General features: G+C 39.3%; 1 protein-coding gene across 2 annotated transcripts in view; it reads right to left on the minus strand.

Annotated features, from left to right (window-relative positions):
• Positions 1-15,643: 15,643 nt before the first annotated feature.
• The window catches only part of ZNF366 (zinc finger protein 366), a 36,781-nt gene continuing 29,928 nt past the window's right edge, over positions 15,644-22,496 (minus strand). For both annotated transcript variants that reach the window (XM_058823800.1, XM_058823801.1), the window contains exon 6: positions 15,644-21,577. In XM_058823800.1, the coding sequence (XP_058679783.1) occupies positions 21,042-21,577 (536 nt within the window). In that variant the 3' untranslated portion in view covers positions 15,644-21,041. The remainder of the gene's footprint in view (positions 21,578-22,496) is intronic.

Consider the following 22,496-nt stretch of genomic DNA (forward strand, 5'->3'; position numbering starts at 1 on the left):
GGTTAAATAGATTTACTTCTCTTGACTCACAGTACATGCATTACCAAAATGCTAAATAAAAAAAAAAATAAATACCATAATATATAGTAAACATGATGGGGTTTTCTATTCTGAATGCATGTTATACTGCTTTGTACTGGTGCCCCAAATTTGGTGTCCATGGTTTTCAGCAGCCAGGAGTCAAATATTATGTGAGTAACATTTTACCTTGGAAAACTTCTGAAATATCTGAAAAATGCTCATATGCTGTACAAACATATTCCAGTGAACAAAACTGAAACTAGTCTTCACTAAATAAATAATGAGAAAGTCAGAGTTCCCTGTTCTTGCACCTTGTCTCTGCAGCAGAACTAAAAATAGACCTTCCTATATCATCTTAGTTACAAAAGTTTAATCACTGAGGGAATTATGTTCTTAATGCTCTCTCCAAGGTCTTATATAATAGTATGAAAATGTTATTTTCCCAGCATATTTAGGATGCACAACTATGAATGCTGGTGTCATATGGACTCTGCAGTTTGTCCACAGAGGTACTGATGTTCTCCCTCACATATGCTACAGAGGCAACTAGAGATGCTTCAGACTCCACAATGGAAAAGCTTAACTATTCCAATCCCTTTCTACTAATACTTTAAAAACAAAGTTTTTGGAACTTGTACTCTTTAAAGTATTTCTCTGTGGTATGTGACTGGAGGGAATGTGGTTTCCCTGAGAATAAGCTGCTGTGCAATATAAATAGTCATCCTTTTCCAATTAAGAGGCACCAAGACACGTTGACTCCTCCATGCTAAGTCATTTATTATTAATGCAGTTTTGCAATATACATTAATGTAATTTCCTTTACCAGGTGCCCACTGTGGATCTTCTTACTTTTCCTATGTGGGAGAACAATAGCAGGAAGGAGAAATATGTGCACCTTATTTAAGCGGAGGAAGGGACAGGTGCAAAATTGAGTAATTTTTAGCTGAGTAGCACAAAATGCTTACACAAATTCAAATGGGAAACTACTTAGGTGTGTGTAATGAGGGATTTGAAAGAGCTGATGTCATGCAAGCATGACACAGGAGCTAGAATACTTTTGCTGCAAAGTTCAAGGAGGTAAGTACAACATCCTGAGAAAGAGTGCAATGGAGATTTGTTAGAGCACATCAGTCATTCACGAGGTCACATGGACGTTGGAGGCATCGCACAATGTTAACTTTGGTAAATATGTGTTGGTCTGCTTCATTACAGGGATTTGTAAGGAAATAAATTACCCATCCACACAGTTTGTTGTGTTGTACAACAACAACAACAATCACAATAACTATTATTATTACTACATATTATTTTATATTATATAAAATATATCATTAAATATTAGTCTATTATTATACTATAAATATATAGTAATAATGTAGCAAATGTATATAACGAATATAAAATAATAGAATATTTTCATAAATATATATTATGAAGTGTTATGATAATTATATTACTATAGGTTATTATTATTATTATTATTATTATTATTATTATTATTGTTATTGTTATTGTTATTGTTATTATTAATGTTGAGTATTCAAACATATACTTGAAATATTTATTTGAATAACTACAACAAAAGTTTCAACAATGGTTTGCAAGCAGACATTCTATTAGGAGTGCCTTGTGGCATTATGAAAAGGCTACATAAGGGTCATCAGTTCTATCTTTACTTTTAAAGCACATGACTTCATTTTCAACTAGGTTCTAGAGATTCACCACATCTAGCCTCAGCCAATAGATTGAAAATATTTACTGGCTAAACTGATCTTCAGCAGAAAACTAAATTTTTAAATTAATATTTTGCCCAAGTACATTCTGTCTTCCGTGAAGAAAAATTAACCCTTGTTTTGGCCAAATAATGGAATTCTTAGAAATCAGTAAAGGTTTTCATTGTGGTTAATGTTTACTATATTTTGGCTGAAATTAAAGACTTCATTTTTGTATAGAGTCTTTGCAAATTGCTGCCTATCAGCAATGATCAAACAGCGTCTTCTATCACAGGTCTTGGCTTTGCAAGTGCAAAAAGGCTTTTTTCTTTTCAGAAGAGGAGAACACATAGTGCCCTTCTCAGAGGCTTCAGGTGGCCAGGGAACCTGGCCAGTAAAGAAAAATAGTGTTCTGACTGAAAAATATGTTTCATATGCATGTTGTGCCAACTAGCAGAAGTAGTTGTGCAGGTCTCCTTTCATGGGCTTCTGTTCTTCTGTTTACCCTTTTCGCATGAAATTTCAGACAGTACTGTGTTAAGTGGACAACTGAAACCACAAGTTTAAACTGCATATAAGTAGCAGGATAAAAATTAGAAAAGAAATTAAAAGAAACAGGCAAAAAAATCAAGAAATCAAAATGAATCTTTAGCAGCTCAAACATCCCTGCTCCCAAACCTACTGACTCCTATAATGAGATAGCTTTGCACTTTGCAAAGCTTTTGATGTGATCTCCCATAGTGTCCTAGTTACCAAGCTGGTGAGCCAGGGATTGGATATGCAGGTGGTCAAGTACATGGAAAACTGGCCTGATTGCAGGACTCAAGGGTTGTGTGACCATGAGTACAGGGAGTGCAGTCTGGTTACGCACTGTATCTCCTCAGGGAGCTGACATGAAACCCATTCTGATTAATGTCTCTGTTAATGACCCGGGTCATCAGAAGTTCAGCTGCAGCAAGCCTGCCAGCCATGCCAAGCCAGGGGATGGCAGATATGCCCGAGGGCATGCTGAGAGGAAGCTGAAACTCTCAAGAGCCTGTAGAAACAAGGTGTCAGGAGCCTCAGAGAATTTAACAAGGACAAGTCCAAAGCCCTGGTGCAGCACTACAGAGAATGGGATGAGTGGCTGGAAGTTATCTTTGATAGTGCCAAAGCCAAACCCTTCATGACAGTGCACAGGGACAGGACTGGAGGGAACAAGAACAAATCAAAACACAGGAATAAGGAAATATTTTCATTGGAGAATTTCCACTGAGTTGGAACAGATTCCCCCAAGAGATGGTGGAATTTTCATCCCTGGGAGATATTCAGAAACTCAACTGACATCTTCAGCCTCCTAATCTAGTTGGATCCATTTTGAACAAGACATGGGACTAGATGACTCCAGAGGTCCCTTCCAACCTCACTTCTCCTGTGATTCTCCAACTCCATAAATACTGTGTTCTCTTCAGATGCTGCAGTTATTAACACAACAAATCTATTTTCCTTTGTCAGTCAGACAACTGGTAGTTTCCATGGTAACAAGGGGAATTCCTATACCTCAATTTTCCCCACTTGTTAGATTAATTACCATACTTTAAGAAGATGCAAGTGAAGGTGAAGAAATTACTGATTACTACAGGATTATCTTATTTTTCACCATGATGTTTCTTTATCAGATGGGGATTTTGGAAGACAGTGTTCAGTAAATTGTCTGCACAAGGCTGTTGGTGCCAGTGGAGAAAACCTGTGGAGAGACATTTTACCATCTGCTTATTGCACAAAGGTAGCTAGAGAAAAGGACACTACTCTTATCTCTTTTACTGGACTTTTATTAACAGTCTCTCAGTTAAGAAAAACTCAATATTACTCCTGGTTCATACCATAAAAAGGCAATGAGGTAATATTCCTAGATTTAAAGGTATTATTACTAACCAACAAACAATTAATTGTTTAATATTACTTGCTTTGGAAAGGAGCAATTCGGTTTTATATATCCACTGAAATCCCTTATTCTGTTTCCCTGATTTTGTGTTGCTCTTTAGGTGATTTAGAAACATACTCCATGGTGCTGTAAAACTAAGTCTTTTTGCTGTTTACCTTAATAGTTCTCAGATTGCATCCCACATAGTTACAAAAAGGGAAACATCAGCTATATTTACAATGTCAAGAAAGACAACTTTTTTTTCCTTAAGCTTTCATCTTGTTTGCTGCCTTAAAAGCACTAAAAATGAATAGAAAAGAATTTCCTGGGGAAAACCCTGAAACACTTAGATAAAATAGAAGGAAATGACAGTGAAAGAGAATGACAGGCCTGTGTGTCATGGATGGGGGTGGGAGACTCCAAATTATGAAGCAGAGGGTAAGAAGCAAAGTCTTTCTTCATAGTCAGTGGTTAAAAAGTCATGACATTATTAATCATTTGTATAGGACGAGAAATGTGCATGGCTCTGTGCTGTGAAAGATAAACAAATAGAAGGATCTGTCATGGGTTTACATTTTAAAGGAAGGGGAAAAGTCAAAGGAGCACAGTACTGTACATGTAACCATCACAGCTTTTAAGTTTTAGAGAACAGTTGAAGTTTTTATAAGGTCAGTAGTAGCTACAATTGAAAATTGCTTTCTGAGTAGCTTCTATCCAAAAAAGTTGCATCAAATCAACCTGTTTCTCTCCTGGAAATCTGTACCGGTTTCAGTGAAAATTTCTGCAGTCAGAAAGGTTTTTGATTCAGAAAAGCTTCAGACTGCATTTTGGAATCTCTTCTGAAAAAAAATAATGTAAGCTGTCCTTTTAGATGTTTCTGGGCACCGAATAGAAACATCAGTAGCTCATTATTTATAGTGTAACGTGAGATTTGCATTATACTGAAATGTTAGATTTGCATTATACTGAAACGTTTTGTGGACAATAAGTTGGTGTATTTGCTACAAAATTTTATCCAGGTAAGTTCAATAGGAAGAGTGTCCTTACACAACCAGCAGAGAAAGTAATGCGTGTGTCTTTTGAATCACAGCATGAATCACAGGAACAGGTAGAGTAGATTTGGAGGCTAAGACAATTACTGCCATCCATTTGCTGAAAGGGAATTCTAGAAAAGCTTGAGCTCAGAAAGCATATTTCTGAGGCAATGTTTCAAATTACTCTTCAGTTGCACTATTTCAGCTGGCTTTAGGACCAACACACCAGCTTATTCATGCCCCTTTCCCAGTGATGAATTAACAAACTCTCCTATTTGATTCCTAGACTGGGCATATTCCTAGAGATATGCTGCATTTACAAGCAGCCAAGAATTTACTAAATTGGAGTGGTTTTGACTCTCAGCTAAAAGCCATTGCTGCTAAGAGCAATTTTGGCACAGGGGCTGTATTGTTATACCTTCTGGTTTGTGTATCATCAGCTGGAGCAATTTTTTAGAACAATGCTGAATGCTTATTTCATACTGCTTCAAGCACGACAGTATATATTAATGTTACTCTGAGCAGACATTTCATTTCACAGAAGGAGTCAGGAAGGTTAAGATGTAAAAGATGACACTCAAATATACGAAACAAAATTAATTTTAAAGTACCTAAGGTAAGAGGCATTTAACCTTGTTGTGTACTGTTTTTAAAAGTAAAATTTGTATCTAGTTTAATTAATATTTAAAGGGAACTTTATCAAGTCCTATCCACACTACTGTAGCCCTTAATTATCTAAATCTGTAATAATGCTCCTCTTTACATATGTACTTGCATATAGTTCATATTCATCTTCTCAATAGCCCACCTGCCAGCTGAACTCCTGTGTATATAAATTTGTTTTCTTTTAACAAATAAAACACTTCTATGCTAAAACATGTTGGTAACTATCAGGGTTCATAATTTGACATATTGGTAGTTCTCTAACCTCAGTATAGCTAGCTAGTAGACTGTCATATAAAAGAAGAAGACTAAGAAAAGAAGAATACTAAGAAAATTTTCAGACACCTTTTTTGTTTAGCAAGAGAGGAAACAGTAGAAACTGCTATCTGAGTCACAGACCAGCAAGTTTCTAAGGAAAGCCTGGTCTGTATCAGTGAAAAAACTTTCTTTGGGACATTCTGCAAACACAGATGACTAGTTGAGACCAGATCATATGGGTGCATATGTGTGAGTGTTACTTGAATCTAACAAAAATGCAGTCAAAAAAGAGCCAGAACCAGTCAAGGAAGTACCAGCAGCATGGATGATCCTGGAAAAGATCCAGACTGGGAGAGAAAGTTCTAATTTTGGACAGAATGCTGGCTTAAAACAGATTTGATTTTCTGAACAAAGCAACTGCCTCCTGTTGCTTGTCTCTACTGTATTCAAAGAGAGAGAATTTTGTGTACTTTCTTTGTAAACAGAGAGTAACACACACCCCAAATTGCAAGCTTTCCAGATTTAACATGTTTTATGTAAAGACTCTTGGCTGAAAGTGGATATATATACCTCAGGCTACTTGATGTTTGATTCAAAGCTACTGCTTTTATAAAATCCACTGCTTTATGAAACTCTCCTCCTCAGCTTTTTTACACAGTTACAAGCGAGTATTTATCCTAGGCAGAGAAATATAGGCAATTCAATGATCTACATGAAACTTGTTTTTTTCCTCCATGCATACTGTGCATAAATAGCAGAACACATCACTGTATCTTTCTCTCCCTGGTGATGTCAAGCACACCTCCAGAAAGGCATAGAATCAGAGAATCTATATTGGGAAGGACGTTTAAGATCACTGAGGCATAACACTGCCAAGTCCACCACTAAAATATGTCCCTCAGTACTATACCTACATATCTTTTAAACACCTCCAGAGCTAGTGACTCAACCACTTCCTGTGCAGACTAGTCCATACTTGACAACCCTTTCTGTGAAGAAATTTTTCATAATATCCAATCTCAATCTTCCCTGGAGCAACCTGAGTACCTCCTCGCTTATTCTATTATTTGGAAGAAGAAGCGGATCCCCATCTGGCTACAACCTCCTTTCAGGTAGTTGTAAAGAGTAATAATGTTCTCCAGAGATTCCTCTTCTCCAATCTAAGCAGCCCCAACTCCCTCAGTCACTCTTTACAGGATGTGTGCTCCAGACCTTTCAACAGCTTTGTTGCCCTTCTCTGAACACATTCTGTCATCTCAACACTTTCCCTGTCATGAGGGGCCCAAAACTGGACACAGGATTTGAGGTGTGGCCTCACCAGTGCTGAGTACAGGGAACAATCCCTGCCCTGCTCCTGCTGGCCACACCATTGCTGGCACAGGCCAGGATGCCATTGGCCTTCTTGGCCACCTGGGCACTGCTGGCTCACGCTCAGCTGCTGTCACCAGCACCCCCAGGGCCTTTTCCTGTGGCAGCTTTGCAGCCACTCTGCCCCAGCCTGTGGCACTGCCTGGGGTTGCTGTGACCCAAGGGCAGGGCCCAGCACTGGGCCTTGTTGAGCCTCACACCACTGGGCTCGGCCCATGCTCCAGCCTGTCCAGATCCCTCTGCAGAGCCTTCCTGCCCTCCAGCAGGTCAGCACTCCCACCCAGCTTGGTGTTATCTGCAAATTGCCTGACAGAATAGGCTAACATTGTCTTCATTTCTGAGGAGGCTCCCTTGGTGCTGGCCTGGACTGTTTTAAGCCAGTGTGGACCCACTGCCTACTGTACAACTTTGTGTGAGTGTCCCCTGCCTTAATTCACCTCTCAGTTTTCTGGGAAACTGGTGGAAAATGATTGGCAAGAGGTAGAGGATTCTCATGGGGTCTTGACTCAAAAATGCCATGGTCACGATGAAGTAGCTTGGAGGGAAAGTTCTTCTGCCAAAAGTGTTATATTCTTCTATGAATAATGCTGCTTCATTCTTGTTGTGTACTTCTTATCTCTCTGGCTTAGGCAAATAGAGAGTACACTACAGAGCCTATAGCAGAATATTACAAACTTCAAATTATTCTAATTTCCTTAAAGTCTTTCATATCAGTGACTTTAATTTCCAGTTGCTCAACTGAACAGTAAAAAATATAAGTGTAAGTGTATAGGCTGTAACAGGTTTTTTCTGTTTCAGTTGGAGACTAAAATAAAGGCTCCCCACTTCTTTCCTGCTGCTGTTTCAAGCTTCTCCTTTCCCTTCAGATAAGGACCTAAGGAGACCCTTATTCAAGCATATGGCTTATATTGATGTAATGAGATTCTTAGATGGAGCAGATACTCCTTCTAACTTGCTGTCCTCTAGGAAGAATACTGTATATCAGCTCAACTGACAAAACTAGTGAAACCCATTTGTGCAACCTGTTGTAGACTTTCCTTTAATAGGATTAGAAGTTTCCATGAGGACAGAAAAGAACAGAAAGGAAGTGATCTCATATTACCAACTTAATGGACAGGTCATGAAGCCCTTCCTACTGGGTTAGTATCCCTAGCCAACAAGATTAGTGTAATCAAACTATGCAGGGGCATCTTGAATTCCTGTTTTGATTATGACCTTTCATGGTCCAGTTTTTCCCAGGGATTTGCAGGTCACAAATTTACACCTGAATATGGAGTAAGTGCTTCTGTAGGAGCTATAACAGTGATTCTTTATTGCAAGAACTCATTTTTGTCTTTTCCAGTTTTCCATGGGAAAACAATAGCTTTTTCTGCTGGTTAGCACAAAAAAGCTGAAGTAAAGCCTTGGGTCAGGACCCATATTTTATAGGGTCAAATTGTTCTTTATCTAGCTCAGCATCTTTGACTGCACTGCTGCTCAGGCAGAAGAAGAAGGAAGTTTGCATGTCAGGAAGATTGCTTCCTATTGCAGCATGAATAGCCCAACTGGTAGCAAGTTGGCTGTGTGCCATTAAAAATTGAACAGCCAAGTCAAACTGGGTCAGGTTTACATTTTACCAGGGTAATGCTGTCTAGTCAGACACCAGCACAGCAGCATTTTCGGCTCAGAGTCTGCTCAGCCATGGGAGAAGGAAGAGAGAGCAAAGGAAGTTTGGCTGTCAGAAACCTTATTTTATCTTCTATTGTAAATGCACAACTGGCAGCTGGTCAGGCATTCGAAGTTGAAAGGTCTACTGGCACCTGTTTTAGGTATATCCCTTCCTCATGGGAAGTAATGGGCTGAAAATATAAGCTGCAGACAGCAGCCTCAGCTGAGAGCTAAAGCTGTTTTCCATCTGAGCTGTGGGGTGGGCTATGTTGTCTTGTAAGTCCTGCCAGCGTGACTTGCCTCAGGACAAACAAGTCAGGTTGGTATCATCATTGCCACTGGATGAGGTCACTGCTCTGGCTATCAGGCCCAATCTGCTGCCCATTAAAGACAGGAGGTAGATGTGAGATGCTGTTCAAGCATGCTGAACTGTCTCTTTGAAGTCCTCTTTACTCTTACATGTGTTACCCTTGGCTTGTGGTAAAGCTCATCAGTTATGAAAATCAATTCAACTTTCCCATAGAGCATGGCTTTAAAATTTATCCCTCAAAAAGCAATATTAATAAAATGGCTGAAGACAAAAGAATCAAAATTTGCATTTAGACATGGAGATTGCAATCCCATCCACCACAAATATCAAGCTACTCTTACTTTCTCACACAGTGAACCTTAACAGGCTTTGGAGCAGCATGCAGTTTTGCTCTATATTTGGTCTTACAGTCTGGCTAACATAACCGCCTACAGCTTCCCACTTGTCAAGAGGATGTGCCAGTAGCAGCTGCCTAGAGGGAAGAATAAATAAAAGGAAGATAGAGCAGAAGGAGAAAAAAGATTGCTAAAAGGCAGCTGATGGCACTTGAAGCAAGTGATGCTATCCCCCTTCTCACAAAGGAGGGCTCCATAACAACTAAATGTATGCCCAAAATGGACACTCTTCAGGTTGTTAAGTCAAACACAAAAAGGCTAGCAGAAATAAAGTCGTGAGGAGATGGGCAAGAAATTGGTTCAAATGTTTTCATCAGCATGGAAATCAAGAGAGCTCCCACACTCAGTGAGGGAGATCAGTGAGTCACCTTGCTGAGGGAGCAGCACAGTGGAGAGAGGGATTCTGGAGGGATGAAGGGAAGAAGGGCTGTTTCCCCTGAGCTTGGAGCTGAGGGTGTGTTTGCTTTACAGATGCTGGAAACCCATAACGGTAAAATGTGAAAAGGAGCACAAGGACATCCTTGTCAAATGGCTGCTGAAGGTGTTATGAGAATGGCTTGTAGCCTGCAGTTGTGAAGGACCTGGGAAAATGGAGGTAGAGCTAAGTGAAATGAGGAGCTAGAAGAGGTGAAGTACACAGTTGTGTCTCAGGTATGACTGCATTCTTCTCCTCTGACTGAGATATGGGGTTGGTTTTCAGCCTAACTGACTGCTCCTGAGTGTATTCATGCTCTCCTGAAGGGCACCTTTGTGAAAATAATTCCAGCCACTGTACAGAGTGAGTCAAATCAAGACCATACCTCTTGCATCCACTCAGACTGAGTTTTATGGGAGAAATTATAAGTGCTGACTCATGGTAGTCATGGCATACAGATGTAATTCTCTTTTGTACACTTTTTCAATCCTTTTTTTTCTTCCCTAGAGCAAGGCTGACCCCAAATTTGCTGTGTGCCACAGGGCAACCCAGACCACTTTCTCCCTGGGAGCAGAGAGTCTGAAGCTTGTGACCCTCTGTCACAGTGGGGAAAAGCCTCACATCTCTCCCACAATCCTGACTCAGAGGCTTATATCCCACAAGACCAAGATGAAAATATTTTGCTCCATAACCAGCTTGCAGAATGTAGGAGAGTCCTTGGCTGGAGAGGATAGGGCTGCAGGGTGAGGGAGATGTGGTTCTGATGACAGCCTTGCCTCCAGGCATCCTCCTGTGGAACCGAATCAGAAAGTGGCAGGAGAGTCAGAACTGAGAAAGTACAATATAACAAACATAAAATGCTGACTAAGTCTTGAAAAACTACATATTTAATTAAATGGTTTTGGAGGGCTTTCAGGTTTGAACAGTGTAGGACAGCTTTCTACTTCTACTTGCTGGGTAACTAGACCTTGTCTTCATGTTAACAACTTGAAGCAGCTCTAAAACAAAAGAAATTTTAGGAATGTTTACTATAGAGTTTGGGAAGCATTTAATATTGGTAAGATTATCTATTTGATTAATCAAGTAGACCTCCAAAATGATTATGCTGTCTTTCTCTGCTTCCCTAACTCTATTTGGTATAACTCATAGATATTTGGGACAAGATTTTACAGTGAAAAGCTGAAGATAGTTGAAAACAAAAAAATCAAGATAGGGACATTTTCTGATGTACAAGCAATTGCTCCTCTCCTTAAGACAACACTGTAATTGAGGTGCTTGAGCTGCAGGAAAGAGAGTCACAGAACCACAAAACTACTAGTTTGGAAGAGACCTTCAAGATTATCGAGTCCAAGCCAGCTCTAACACCTCAACTAAACCATGGCACTGAGTGCCACATTGTCTTTTTTTAAACACATCCAGGGATGGTGACTCCACCACCTCCCCGGGCAGGCCATTCCAGAACTTTATCACTCTTTCTGTAATAACTTTTCCCTAATATCCAACCTGTATTTCCCTTGGTGCAGCTTGAGACTGTGACCTCTGGTTCTGTCAGTTGCTGCCTGGAGAAAGAGACCAACCCCCCCTGACTGCAGCTACCTTTCAGGGAGTTGTAGAGTGTGATAAGGGCACCCCTGAGTCTCCTTTTCTCCAGGCTGAACACCCCCAGCTCCCTCAGACATTCCTCACAGGGTTTGTGTTCCCAGCCCCTCTCCAGCCTCGTTGCCTCCTCTGGATGCGCTCAAGCGTCTCAAGGTCCTTCCCAAACTGAGGGCCCAGAACTGGACACAGCACTCGAGGTGTGGCCTCACCAGTGCTGAGTACAGGGGAGAATGACCTCCCTGCTCCTGCTGGCCACACTGTCCCTGACACAGGCCAGGATGCCTTTGGCCTTCTTGGCCCCCAGGGCACACTGCTGGCTCATGTCCAGCTGACTGTTGACCAGTACTTCCAGGTCCTTTCCTCCTGGGCACTTGCGCAGAGAGTGGCAGATAAATTTTGGCAAACAGATCTTTAACTGTACATAAACCCACATATACACAAAAAGCAAGTGTAGATTTGCTGGCTGTGCTGCTTTATAAAGCTGTTGCTTTGGGATGATAGGAACAGGATGAGACCGCTCTTAATAATCTGACTGCAGAATTTTATGGTTGCTGACAATCCAAAGGGATTTTTGTTTTCATTTCTCTTTGAAAAATTTTACCTATGGAAATTGATGCATTATAATTATAATCTATCTGACTGGATTGTTAATTCATGAGCTCTAAAAATAAAAGCAAGATTAAGATTTTTGACCACTCCATCTGTGAGTTCTAACTGCGTGCTCTTACTCTCATACTCACTCTGTAATCTGAAAAGTGCAAACCCTGAAACATACTTAAAAATTAATCAAAAATTTATTAAATTTAATCTAAAATTTGATAGTCTTCATTTTGCTTAGTAGCAAGGACTGTCGTACTATACTCACAGTCTCTTGGAAATGGCAAGGGCACCTGTGCCAGTCATTCTGTCTACTCATCCTCACACTGGGCTGCTCCTTTCTCTTTCAAGTATTTAATAAGAAAATGATAGAAATGGCTCTGCAGCAATGTTCTCAGAGATCATCCTGACCTCTTAGAGTGCTTTGTAGAAAGGTGATTGGTGGTCTAAGCACTAGGATCCTAAGAAATAAATGAGAACAAGTAAAATAAAAAGAGAATAATTTTATTTTATTTTAATTTAAAAAAGAGCAGAAAAGTAAGAATTTTGCTATTTTGCTGCTATCTGTCAAAAACTGGCAATTAATCTTTCACTCTCCTCTATATGCATAATGGGATCTACACAAAATCTGGCTCTACATGATAGCGTAAAAATGCACAATTAAAGCCCTAGATAAAAGCCCTAAATAAATCTGTAAGTATTCAACAGGAATGAGTAGTGGCATGGTTTCATGCTGTACAGGGATTGGATCCTGCAAGTCAGGTAGGAAGACCACTAATGACACTCCTGAAATCAGGAATCCTAGCTCATGTCCTCATCACATGTTCATTAGTGAAATGGGTAGTGAAATATTTAAAATATATCTGTCTTACAGCTGCATGTTACAAAAGAGTGGGTGGGACAGGCAGCACTAGCATGAAATCATGCCTCATCCCCTTCAGAGTGAAATTAGGCAGGTTTGCTTAACCTGGGGACAATATATTTAAAATGAAGTAGCTGCAGCGTAATGGGTGACATTTGCAGAGCACTCCCTCATGATCCATTCTGCCAGCTGGCTGGGGGTGGTTCCTCCCACAGAGCACTGGTAAGAAACATGTGTGAGCCACTCTGGTCGTGAGCAACCCCAGACATTTCTGTGGGAAACATTTCAGTGGAATTACTTTAGCTGGTGTCTAGTCTTGACTGTTCATGTGAAGTCTGCCTCATACAATCCATTCAGAAGGATTAGCTGCTACTGCTATGCAGTAGCTTTCAGAAAAACTCTCACTACGGAATGGCTTTTAATGCTTTCCAGCAAAGTAAGATCAAGCTTCCAGGCAGTGTCTGCATGTATGTTTATCATACCTATATAATTTTGGACCAGTCTGATCTTGGTGCTGCTCTCACAGGCCTCCAGGACAGATTGTACTAGGCACAGCACTGTTTCAATTTTAGTGTAACTTTCTTCACAGCAAGACTATGCCACAGATATCAGTTGTCATTAGACTTCTGTTGCTGGCTAGCTTTATAACCTGATTTTGAAAAATCGTCTTGGCCTTTGAAACCAATAGATTTAAAAATCATGATTACTGATGATGTATCAATATCAAATCACGAAACAATTGATAGAAATCATGACTTACTGTTTCTAGAAAAGTTGTATAATTTGTAGTAGAAATTCTGTAAAGAATAAAGCAATTTGCAGAATTCCCTTGCAACACATCACTCTGTATCAATATATATTCTTCTGGGTTTATATCTGCCAGTTATCTTGTATAACTGTATTTCTTTAAGAGACATTTATGTGACACCTTCTCTGGCATTATTAGAGAGTTCCTATCTCCATTAACTTCATAATAGTCCTCCACAAGGTAGAAATATCTTTCTAGTTTTCCACAACCCCATCATTGTCAGTTTTACGGCAACCCATTTTTAGTTGGTTAATTAGTGTCTTGAATTTTTTAGCATCTTGAATAATAATTTAGTGTCTTGAATAATTTATTCCTCAGTGACTTTCCATTCAGAAGTGTAAGAGTATTTAAGTACTGAAAAAAGTGCAGTATAACCAGAGAATCTCAACTCCAAAAACACAAGCTAACATTCTCTACTAGTGTAAATTGATAGAGGTCTTTTGAATAAAATGTTCCCACTACAAGAAATACGTCAGTACAGGAAATAATTCAGTAAAGGGAAAGTCTGGCCTCATCCAAATTAAATCATTTCTGTAATGGGATAGATGTAAAGTATATTTTCAGAGAGCATAATCAAAATGACAGGACACCAGAAGACTTCTTCATAATGTATCTGTTCTCTGTTCAGCTGTACTTTCATTACAGGCAATTGTTAGGAAAATCCATGCTTTATGGTTCATCATATAGCATACCCCATCATATCACACATTGTCATATATAGAAGTAGCATTAGCAGTGTGTTTCATCATTTGTAAATGCTGAAATTACGGACATCCTGCATGTGTTTTTTAGATCAGATGTTCACTTTAGGGAAATCTGTGGGCAAATACATTAAACTGTATCACACTACAGGAACCTAAGAGAGTATTAACGAGACAAATTTGATAAGAGGTTGTGTAATAATTTGGCTGTCTCCATACCTTTAGATACTCTGGGCCTTTCAAGATGTCACGATTTTCACAAAAATGCCCCCCAGGAGCATTTGAGGCTCTCTTTCTCTTCTAATTAATTTCTGATGGTTTGAAAGTGTTATTTAAAACTTAAGTGAACACGGCTCAGTTTTGAGCTAAGTTGAAGAGGAAGTTTGTGAAAAATTCAAACATATATTTTTTCCAAACTTTATTTTTCTAACTGAGTTTCAAAGGAGAAACTTTGAGATTCACTTATACTGAGTCACATGGGAATGAACTAGCTCACTGTCCAACATATCTTCATCCTCTTCATGTAGAGGTAGTCTATAATCCTAATAGTAGTTGTTACCTACCATCAAAGCATCAGGAAAAACAAAAGAAAATGGGGGAAAAACCAAAGGCTTAGTTCTGGAGTTCTATTTTAGCTTCCGGCATGTATTTCTGGTGTTCGCATAAGCCCTCTTCCACTTTTTAAGGCATATATCTCTGAGAAATAGAAACAGAGTATCTTTGTTATTATTTATCTTATAGCAAACATTCCTGTTGCTTTCCCTATGCTCAAAAAGTTTGAAATTCTCTCTGTGAAGTCTGATGATGCCAATTCAATCAGGGTCTCGTTTGAACAAACAAATTCAAGAGGTTAGTTAGTATTTAAAAGTGACCCTTTCCTTTAGAAAAAGCAACATTAAATCTCTTATTTCAGTCTTCTGCTTATTCCTTAATATAATGGTATTTCTATTTTTTAAACGTCAATCTTACAATACATCTGGTTGTTTTTTCCTCTCTTTTTACATGATGCGGTTCTTCGAAAAATCTCTAAGAAAAAGATCTTTCTCTTTTAGCTTGTCTGAAGCCAAGTTGACAAATACCATAATCACTCCAGAGCATTTTTATGTCTTCCATGTAGTCTGTAATGAAAAAATTATCTCTCTGCCTTAAAGGACCTGGCAGCTCTTCTGCTCTTGTCTTCTAACTAGTCCTTCATCATGGATTTAGCCTTCCCTTAATAAGAACCACTCTTCAGGGGTGCTCAGAGAAGAATGACCTTGTCAGACCAAACCCATGCATTTGCCATATAAAGTACCTAGAATGCCAAGAACTCCATATCCATTTCAATACAAAGTACAGCAGCTTCTCCAGTACATATTTATTTGCTTAAATTAATACAATACATCATACATGCTTTTACTATTGAGATAGAAAGCCAGAAACTAAAGATTCACATATAGTTTGTTCACTTCACAAGCTGTGGCTTTAAACAGGAACTCAATGTTCTACATGAAATAAATACGCAACACATTATTTGCAAAATCTGTTAGGAGTACAAAATGTTAGCTCTGTTACATCTTGTTCAGCTAAGCAGACATGACATTTTCAAAACTGTTAATAATTATTAAAACTTCTAGAAATAATAAATATGGTACTTATATTACTTCTTAACTGTACACTCAAAACAGCAGAGTCGAGCAGCACCATATGAAGAGAGAAATCAAAGAATAGGAAGTAGACAAACACAGAGTTGTAAAAAGGTGGGTGCAGTAGCATTACTTGATCTTTCCACTAACTTGTTTTACAGGAAACAGCACAGAGTAAACTTTAATTATTACATTAATCACAATGTATTTTACCCTTTGACCTTCTGAACACAGAGAACCTGTCTTTGCTGTCACAAATTGAAGGCTGTCTGGCAGCCAGGAAAACTCAGTTTCACAAGGAGATGGCTGAGTCCTTGTGGCCAGAGACTGAAAACACTTTGCTGCAAGGTTATGTACAACTTTGCTTTTCCTTTAAATATGTTCTCTATCTTCACCCTTAAACGATACTAGCTCAGATTTTGGGTTTTCCTCCACTTACTCTGTGCTCCAAAGCATCTTGCAGAACTCTCCCTGCTACCCTTAACATCAGAAAAGCCCCTAACTTAACAAACCACATGCCTTCACTTGCCCAGACTCTTTATGGTAGGGCAAATTTATCTTTTCCTCAGCCTGACTTCTGGAAGCATTTCAGCTGTGCAAGTTTGTAGCCACTCTTATTTGCTGTAATGCTCTTGGAAAGGATGAAACAAGGCTGCCTAAACAATGCAGGCAAATGGTATAAATGTGCTTTTATATGGAGATGGTGGAGACTGGGCTTTAGCTTCATATGTCCCCATAAAATGAAAACCCAAATAACAGCGAACAGTAGTAAGATAAAGCCTCTTTTTTTCCCCACAACAGAGCTAGAAGACGAGATAAAGTCACATTAGGAATGAGAAAAAGAAGAAAATGTATCCCCCAATGTCCAGGACACAGACAATGTCTCTACTGGACTTCTGAGCCTCTACACAAGGCAAAATAAGGAAGCTAATCCCTTGAAAATTATAAATGGGAAATAGCTTCATTATGAGAGCAAATTTCTATAAAGCATTTTCAAAGCTATTAAAAAGCAAAGGCTGTTACTGTCTGTTCCCAAAGTGGTGCCAATGTAAATAGTGTGAAAATAACTTATGTTTGAAAAGCAAGGTGCTTCACAATGAAGGCTGTTATTTCACTTTTAATTTGTCCCTTGAGGCCTCTTTGTAACAAGTGCCACAGACCCATCTACATTATGTTCTACAGTAGGGAGGACTGTCATCTTCTAACCACTTTGCTTGGGTCACTTGGCACTGTCTTCTTACTTCAGTAATAATTTTGTTTGTAATTTCTCTTATTCATAATTTACAGTTTAAATTAGGTTTTTACTATTCTGATATGAATTAGACTTGCTTGTTTGAGAATTAACTTAGTATGACTTTGTGTCTGGGCAGAATCTCAAAGTCCCATTGTGAAGAAATACTCTGCTTTCTAGTAAAATGTGATTAAAAAGAGTTCACATTATGAATTACTTGCAAATAGTATTGCCATTTTGGGACTATTTCCCAGCTGTATGTAGTTGTCCAGTACTTCGGCCCCAGTGATAACTGCACCTGTAGAAGTGGGTAAATTGAAGTGGGGAGTGTGGTTGAAGGAGTTTGGAGTAACCATTTAGACAACCCACAACTGTCTGCAGTGATTTCCTTTCCTAAGGACACATCTGGCACATTCTCTTACAAGGTCAGTAAGGAAACTCTGGACTGCATGCTTCCAATAAACATAGTTTTTGCAGTTGCAGAATCACACAATCACAGAAGCATTTAGGTAAGAAAAGACCTCTTAATATCATGAACTCCAATGTTTAAACAATCACCACCTGATCAACTAGACTAAGTCCTACATCTGATCATTTTTTGAACACCTGCAGGGATATCCGACTTGTAGCCCTTCTCTGGACATGCTGCAGCACCTCAATGTCTTTCTTGGAGTGAAAGGCCCAAAATTGGACACAGGATTTGAGGTGTGGCCTCACCAGTGCTGAGTACAGGGAACAATCCCTGCCCTGCTCCTGCTGGCCACACCATTGCTGGCACAGGCCAGGATGCCATTGGCCTTCTTGGCCACCTGGGCACTGCTGGCTCACGCTCAGCTGCTGTCACCAGCACCCCCAGGGCCTTTTCCTGTGGCAGCTTTGCAGCCACTCTGCCCCAGCCTGTGGCACTGCCTGGGGTTGCTGTGACCCAAGGGCAGGGCCCAGCACTGGGCCTTGTTGAGCCTCACACCACTGGGCTCGGCCCATGCTCCAGCCTGTCCAGATCCCTCTGCAGAGCCTTCCTGCCCTCCAGCAGATCAGAAACCCACCCAGCTTGGGGTTATCTGTTAAGTGACTGAGGGGGCTCTCCATCCCCTCATCCAGATGGCTAATAAAGATATTAAACAGGGCTGGGCCCAGTGCCGACCCCTGGGCAACACCACTGGTGACTGTCTGCCAACTGCAGTTAACTCCATTAACCACCACTCTCTGGGCCTGGCCATACAGCCATGTTTTAATCCAAGCAAAGACTTCATCCGCCCAAGCCACGAGCTGTCAGCTTTTCCAGGAGAATGCCATGGATAATGTATCAAAGCCTTTGCTGAAGCCCAGATAGAATGTATCCTATGATCTTAGTGGCTGGGAGCTGAACTCTGCTGAAAATGTCTCTTTTGCTCCATTTGTTTGGACTGCAATTGGTATGCAATACTTTGTTTCTTTCTTGATAAGAATTGTCTAGCTGTCCCATTGCACTCTCCAATTAATAGACAAGAGTTTGAAATGGAAGGGCTGTCTACTTTCCTGCTTTACACACCACAGGACTGAAGGACTTGCTAAATTCTACCCACCTGCATGATCACCTTTCTAGAAATTGCAAAGAGATTCCCGATTCCTTGCTTGTTCTTCTTATCATGTAAATGAATAAATCTGGAAATGTGGAGCTAACTGATACTGAACCATGCACAGCTGGAAACTACACTACCAAGAGGGAGACAATTCTAAGAGTTAGCTACTCCCAGCTCTTGGCTGTATACATGCTCACATGGAGTTTTTGTCTGGTAGAGACAAGCTAGTGCCAATAAGTTAACTGAAGGAGTTGCTCCCATTTCTGAGGGACCATCTACTAGACCATGCTGAATTTCTACCCGATCATTTCCCCTAACATCTAAGAAATAGTACAGTTTCACTCATTATCCCAAAAATTTCCTAACCTTTTTGCTTGACCACAATGTCTTCCTTGAAAGAAAGATAGCTCCTTTTTCAATAGGCATCATCTTACAGCTAAAGCAAGGAAGAGGAATGTTTATGATAGAACAGTTAATCCCTGAAGAAACATGACCATAGACCTCTAAAATACACCTCAAAGACTTTTTAAATTCTAAAGTGACCTACCTTCCAGTTCAATTTGGCATAACATTTTTATTTTTAAAAATATGCACATCGGACATAGATTTAATTTAGGAAAGTCACCTGGATGTTACTCTTTCTTTTATCAATAGCTTTTTCTGCATGAATTTCTGCATATGTTATGCCATGTTTGAGCCTTGAAAAAGGAAAACACTGCCTGTAGCCTTGGACTACACAAACCCAGTTATATGAAAAATAAGGACCTTGCCCTGTGAATGCTGCTTAACTGGTAGGCATGAGGATCATTAATTTGAGAGGTGTGTGTTTTCTTATAGGGGCAGAGAGCTGCAGCTATATGACTGGTCTTAGCAAGCCATAAAAGTAGATGACTATATTTAATTATAACTTGCTATATAGAGAGCATGATTGCAATGCATTTCAAATCAAGAACTCAGCAGGTAAGTGAAGAAGGCAGTAATATTTGGAAGAGATGTACCATATATATGTATTTTAACCTTTTGAGCTGGGATGTCCAAAGGACATAGGACAAATTTTATTATTAATTGAATTTTTATTTCCACGTAAGCAATAGGACGATTCAGGGCTGCTTCTCATCTTTCTTGAAGATGTAGGAACTAATATGCTGTTCAAAGTATTCATGTCATTAATGAAAAGTTTAATGAATATGCTTTTCCCATGTTGGTTATAAGCTTATAACTGTAGGGGAATCAGAGGATGAAAAGCTGAGTTTGACTCCATAAAAACAGCATGAGTGAAATTTGTCTGAAAGGCCTGCCACTTACTGCTCAAGAAGTGTTTAATAACAGAAGTTTTCTGACCTTAATAAGAGGAAAGTTTTCCTCTGTGAGGTACTGCTTGTTCTGTAAGGGTGGTTTTTACCCCCTGAAACAAAAAATTACCAGATCTGTGTATTCCAAAATTATCCTTACTAGCAATGATAAACTGAAGAGATAAATGGTGAAGCTGCATAACTTTTTCATTTTGAATTACTCATACTGTGTTATGTGTAACTATGGCAAGATTGTGAATACGGCATGCTGATGCCGCCCAGTACATGTGTTGGTCCAAGCAGGCAGTAGAACAAAATGTCAACACAATCTATGCTATTTCACTTCAGAATTTCTGAACACTCCCATACTGGCTGAAACACAGCAAAGCATGAATATTCCTTGTGCCAGAGAACTAGCTTTTGTAATAAATTCCTTTTAAAGCCTTAGAGAACTGTCTTTACTGCCTCCCTAGACATCAGTTCTTCTTATTATTTTGTTTTACATTTCTCATTGTAAGTAGTTGCACTAAGAGTCACTTCAGTAAATCAAATATTTGGACTGTGTTAGTTCTGAATGTCGACAGCCCTTTCATGCATGCCATGTTTATTAGTACTCTGGCTTATAATGTGAAATACTTTGTATTTTCAGATATTTTTGAGGCATATGGTTAGAAGTTTTCATATATATTTAGTCAGATAAGAAATCAGATGCTAAAATATATTGCTTTCTGCTAAGTAGAAAATTGCATGTAAGTATCTATCCCCATATAATAGGAAGTAAACTTCTGTACCCAACCCATTGTCTGTTATACATTAAACGGATAAATATTAAAGTGTTATTTTTGAATATCTATTGCATTTCTTGGTGACCTCAAGCTGTTTTATTCTTTTAATGTATGTGGTTTACCCTAAATTATTTTTAATAATTTGGCTTATTTATTTCTAAATACTACTACAGACTTCCAGGCTTTAATAGCTTACAATTCATGTTAAAATATTCCTGGTTACCATTTTCCAGCTGTTTTAAAAATGTCCATTTTAAATGCCTAGAAGCATTGTTTGTTTTTCCATTTTTCTTTCCAGCAATTCTTTCAAACTCTTGTTCTTGTGCTTGAAATACAAGTAATCAGAGAGAGAGTGACCAAGTCTGGCCTTTTCAAAGGATCTAAAGCTGAGATGTTCTTTGCTGTTTGCAAGCTCTCCCTCTCCACGTCTCTCCTCTTTGTCTGAATTTCCTATTCTCTTCCCCAGTCCTCCCTCACTTAACCCCTCTTCCTTCTCATTGCAGTAGGACTCTCTGAAGTCCTTCATCATGCACTCAGGTTTGCCAGAGAGATCTTGAGCCATGTACAGCTTGTTGTCATCATGATGGTACGTGGCAGGGCTGTATCGGTCCACCTCATAGCAGTTGTCTTCCTCTTCTTCCTGGCATGAGCTTCCCTTGGCACTCTCACCATCAGAATGAAATGAGATACCCTTCCCTTGGCTTTTCTGGGACAGATCAAATGGCTCTTCCTGTTCCAAGCTTCTCAAGACATTTGTCTGGGACAGAGCAATCCTTCCTCTTCCAAAACCTTGTAGTGGTTTGAGGGGAGGAGAGAAGGAAAAAATTATATATAGGAAATTTTACTACTTGATACATGGCTAAAAAACAAAATCTGAGGTGTCTTTGTATTTAATTTTTTAACTTTGTCATCCATCTAGCTATCTCCAAGTACTTCACTATTTACATCTCATGGCATCTCCTTCGAGATGCTGCAAAAAGGAGTGCTATTGTTTACGCTTCACAGCCAGGTTAGGACACACAAAACTTTCTTTTATACAGCCAGACTCTGGATGATGCAGCTGGGAAGAAAAGTGAAATGGTCTGGCCTTTTGTAAACTGAATTTTATCTCAACGTACTCACTTCCTCCTTCCTATTATTTTTCTAAAATAAAACTTGAATCTAAAGCACCACAGTCCATAATCCAAGTCCCAGGTTTTGTATCTTATGTTTCAGAGGAGTGGAAGAGACTAAAAACATGGTAATGTATTTGTTCTATAGACACTGTGGTTCAAAGTTAATACTTTACAAATGAAAAGACAATAGTCTCAGCAGCCTATGACTGTCCTTAATTTTTCCCCTTTCATCCACTGAGAAACAATCAACTGAAAAGCTCTATGCACTGGACAGTGCTTCAGCTTGAGGGAATCATTATAAACAAATGATGATTTTGAGCAGTGTATATGAATATGCATCTAATCCTGGATCTGGTTTGGCTTAGTATTTGTCAGTGTCTTCCCTCTTGCTGAAAATACAGATTATCCAAGAGGCATCTGTGGACTCAAAAATACTCCAAACATCATCAGGATATATTTTAAAAAATCAGATACTATAGGCATAGGTCAGCTTCATTAAAGACTAGTGACAAAGTGAGGACTTCACCCAATACCTATGAAAGTCACAATTTTACCTGCTTTTGTTTCCTTTGTTTTTTTACTTTCCCCTCAGT

This window comes from Ammospiza caudacuta, chromosome Z (genome assembly GCF_027887145.1).
Source record: "Ammospiza caudacuta isolate bAmmCau1 chromosome Z, bAmmCau1.pri, whole genome shotgun sequence".
Taxonomy (NCBI): Eukaryota; Metazoa; Chordata; class Aves; order Passeriformes; family Passerellidae; genus Ammospiza; species Ammospiza caudacuta.